Raw genomic sequence first — 4,573 nt, 5'->3', positions numbered from 1 at the left:
TTTCTCTTTATTTTTCGTCTTGCCATATCATCTTCTTCAAGTGATCAGAAAATTTTAAGAAACAAAAGATTTTTTTTTTTGTCAAAAAAGGAAAGGAAGAATTAGTAATACCAGAGATGAGTTACATAATCCTTTCTCTGAGACTTCTTTATTTGTAACCTACAGTTGAATCAAATTTAGATTTGTGTTTATTTTGATTTGAACATTCTGCAAAGTATTGGGGGTTTGGTTTTAGAAATCAAAGAAGGTAGGAGGGAAAAAAACAGAAAGAAAACGAAGAAGATGACTTTGAAAAAGGGTATTTTGGTCATCAAAATTATGACTTCTCCTCAATTAATCATTTTTAGAAACCTCAGGGGAGCCATATGCAAAGAAAAAAAAATTGGACTAAAAGTGATATGAACCAAACCTTAGGGGGTCCAAATGAAAATTACCCATTTTTATTTTGCTGGGTTGATTTGGGTTTTAACAAGTTTGGTATTTTTTTTTATTGTTGTTACAAAGTCCAGATGGTGACCTTATAGATTGTGTTTTATCACATCTATAACTAGCTTTTGATCATCGTCTTCTTCTTTGGTTCTCCCTTTTTTCGTCATTTATCTCTTCGGTTCTACCTCTCTACAACTCTACCTCTCCGGTTGGATTCCTCTGGCCATCTCACTGTTGCCAGCAATATGCTCAAACTCCACATAAAATATGGACAACAAATCCGTGAAATTCGCCGGTTCCACCAAGTCGGTGAATTTCTCCGAGAAAGCCATGCTAACCCAACCCCCCTACCCCACACTCCCCAAAAAAAAATTTAAACTTTTTTTTAATTTGTTGAAAATTTTCTAATAGTCCTCTTTAATGGGTCAATGGGTCAAATATCAATACTCATGGTCTCTTTATATTTTTTTTTTAAAAAATTCTATTTCTTTCAATTAAATTTAAAATTTTGCTTATACTCTTTATATTTGAACCTTCAATGGAAGAAAATAAAATAAAATTAATAGGTAAAACATTCATGATATGTTAAATTCTAACGTTGCCTATACGCATTCTGGTTTTCTGCAAGTTTGATTCCCCTGTATGTTGAAGCTTTACCATCAAGATTTTTGCGCTGAGTTACTTTCTTATGGTATTAGGATTTTTTCTCAAACCCCATGCACATTCTCTCATACTAGTGCTTGTTCCCTCACACGGGTTTTCTTTTCCTCGCTATAGAGGAGAATGATGCTCTCTCCTTCCAAGTAGTTCAAGTCTCACTCTGTTTTGAGGTTAATTTCGCTTTGATTCTTCCTCATGGGTTCTCTCTCCATTCAACTAAGATTTATCCCTCCTCAAAATAGCTTTTCAACTGCAAACAGAAGATGAGATCTTGGTTATTAAACGCTGGTATCCAAATGGAAGTAAATGTCATTAAATACAAAGAATACAGAACTGTTGCGTTTCCTTTATCTGATAATCATCTTAAAGATAATTTTACAAATAGATGTTATTTTCTGTATCATACAAATTTCAATTTGATTCTAAAGGTTAACGAATTTCCAGCTAACCAAAGAATTGATTCAAAAGTTAAACCCAGGAGATGGGTCTCTCTCTCACTGTTTTGATCGAACCCTTCCATTCAATCTATTCACATCAACAATTCCATGATCGGAACTCAACAAATTCCCCAGAAACGTCTTTGCCGCATCCAAACTCGGAAAATAAGTTGGTTCCAAGAAGATCTGCGACAAAGCATCAGCAGAACCTGCAGAAACCATGCCTCCATTCCCCTTAACCTCCAAGCTCCCCATCAATGTCATGATTAGTTGTCGATAAGAGAAGAAAAACCTCTTCAAACCCGATTCGATTGCCTGCAAAGCCTGCAGCAGATGAATTCTTCCCAAATCACCATCTTTATGACCATGGTAGAGTTTCATGGCTGCTTCTTGAATCCTCGGCCCTCCTTTAGGATCTACCTCCACTGATAAAATTGCAGGAACTTTCTGATTCAGATCCTTCGATGCTTTCGTGATTTCGATCAACCCTTTTGATCCGAAGCAAAAAGCCTCCGATTCGGATGAAGCTTTGATCGCGAGTTGACTCTTTAAACGAAGAAAATCGCCCGGATCCATTAGAAGGTGAAGATCTTCGATCTCTGCGAAGAGCTTCCAGATCCTTTCCAGTAACCAACAATCGTTGGATGCTTTTGAAAGATCTTGACTGTTGATTCTATTGATGATCCTCCCGTGAAGCTCCAAAGAAGCGCAGATCCATGATTCTAAGATCTGATGAATGGTAAAGAGCGTCTGGTTCTCGTTGTTATCCAGATCGGACGGACTTTTTTTAAGAGAATGGAGATCGGACGGTTTACATATGAGGTCGTATTCGAGTAAAGCTTTACCGGCGAGGTTAGGTTCGCCCAAACCCAACGTGAATGGACACCGACGCATCGCGCACTCGATAGAAAAAAGAATCTTTGTAGCAGTGTCTTCCGATTTCTGCCACGTTGTAAGACGAGGTAGCAAACTACTCTCGCTCGTCCGATTCACGACAGGTGTCGCTCCAGGAAGCTTCCAGACCTCAACCGAGCTTCCATTTCTTGCCAACACACCGTTGGATATATTGACATCGACGATCGGAGCCGTTCCACGTGTCTCCGGCGTCTCTTCTCCATCTTCGAAGAGAAGAGCGATGAGTTCAACCTGATTTGAAGCTAGTGACTCGAGGCGGCGCCTCCACTCGAACACGTTCGCGTATGGTCGTGGATCGGCTTGCACAACCGAAATCAGACGAAACGTTATTTCCAAAGCTTGTAACGCTGGTTTGATTATCGGCTCATTTTGCCAGTTGGGGAAGTCTCTGACGGTCCAGAGTTTCTTGAGCTCTGGAAGACGAAGGTAGTTCTCGTAGGCGGCGCAGGCAGATGACGACGCCGGTGAAATATCCACCGCTCGAACCGGCGGAGATGGAAGCAAAATTCTTGGCTTATTGGACAGCCTTGGCGAAGTGACCGGCACATCTGAAGATACCATCTTCGATTTCCAGTCCAAATCAACCATTTTTTCAAAATTCAGAACGGATAACTAGTAACAAAAAGAACAAAAAGTGGGATATTGAGTTAACTTTGAGGATGTTTCGATTGTTCTGAAAACCTAGAGAAAATAGAGAGGAGTATTTATAAAAGGAGCAGCCGAGCAGGTTTGAATGACGAAGAGAAAGAAAGGCGTGTGGAAAGAGAATAGAAATTTCTTGGTTGAGGAGAAAAGATCAGGAACAAAAAATAAACAAAATCGCAGAAAGGTTATCCAAATTTCCCAATATCTAAACAAATTAGCGTTAAAATATCCACGAGCTCCGCTTCATTTTTAATATTTTAGTTGACGAAACTACTCTTATACGCGCTGAGGGCCATGTTGGTTTAGGCTTCGTTGAAGTAGGAAAGAGGACTTTGACTGGAGAAGGGCATAGTCGTCTTTCGACATGATATTTATTGGATTCTTACGAGATGTATGGTAGGACCGTAGGAGTTTGGATAAGCTTCAAGTAGTAAAAGCTAAAAGGTGTGACTTAGGTGGAGTCAGTCGAGCCGCGTTTATCGCATTAATTGTTGACGGTTAGACATGATTGGACCACGTGTCGAGCAATTAGAAATGGTATCGAGTTCGGTGGCTTCCAACTCAGCAGCCCAGTTCCTAGCCAGCGGACCGACGCGCCAAAGCATGTGATCATTCCTACTCCCTGTGGAGCTTATAAATTTGACACGTGGTGTGATGGGTTCGGATCTTCTTTACTATCCCACCTGTAAGCTGTAACCTCTCCAACTTGTCGGGGAAACCAGAACAGCTCAGCCTTGATAGTCGGTGTCAGACTGACGGTCTCGATGGTTCCACATGCTGGGACAGTTGGATCGGATTGTAAGGATTATTTACTTGCACGTTTCGTTTTTAACGTACGTCGGTTAATGACTTGGAAGGTAGATTATTCGTTCCGGATAAGCTGATGAGTCAAAAATAAATAAAGAAGATTTCTTTTCACCCAATCGTGATGCCAACCCACGGGTTTGGTTGAGTGGCTGGGAGGTTTCGTATCCTCTATCATGAGGGTAGGGACTGTAATTTTTCGCAATCTTTCCCATAGATGTTTTAAAGGGGGGTCTATCATTTGCATACTCAGTCACTGTTTAAAGGTAGATATTTTTCTTGAATGTGTGGTGTAGGAGAGTACAATCCTTTATCCCTACGGACACAGACAACTTGGAGTATTAGGAGCTGACTGCTGCAAACACCAAATTTCATACACTAACAACCATCCATGCACTTCTACGGTTGGAATCTTCTTTTGTGTGTGACTAATGCAATGTTTTTGGCTAGGATTTTAGTTATGGTATCGAATTAGGTATGATTGTCAAAAAACTAGCATGATAGGGATATGTATTGATAATATTGGATAGACTTTATTTTGTTGTCTTCTATAGTAATATTAGTGAGATCAAGATTTGAAGTATCCCACGATACAATCCAATATTAGCCAAGATGTATTCATATTGGAGACACTCGATGACACGAGGAAAATTGCACCGAACCCATTGAACCGGGTTCATAGC

The 4,573-nt window shown here is 40.2% G+C and overlaps 1 protein-coding gene across 1 annotated transcript; it reads right to left on the bottom strand.

The window, feature by feature from the left end:
• Window positions 1-1,006: 1,006 nt before the first annotated feature.
• Window positions 1,007-3,332, bottom strand: LOC149023857 (nematode resistance protein-like HSPRO2). The gene has a single exon (XM_089144335.1). It carries the CDS (start codon window positions 3,027-3,029, stop codon window positions 1,584-1,586), a length of 1,446 nt encoding a protein of 481 aa, XP_089000461.1. The 5' UTR covers window positions 3,030-3,332; the 3' UTR covers window positions 1,007-1,583.
• Between the last annotated feature and the right edge of the window lie 1,241 nt (window positions 3,333-4,573).

The sequence above is a fragment of the Hakea prostrata genome, chromosome 2 (genome assembly GCF_041222555.1).
Source record: "Hakea prostrata isolate BN-2017 chromosome 2, UWA_Hpros_2, whole genome shotgun sequence".
NCBI lineage: Eukaryota > Viridiplantae > Streptophyta > Magnoliopsida > Proteales > Proteaceae > Hakea > Hakea prostrata.
The sequence above is the reverse complement of the archived record's forward strand: the minus strand, read 5'-3'. Positions and strand labels throughout refer to the sequence as shown.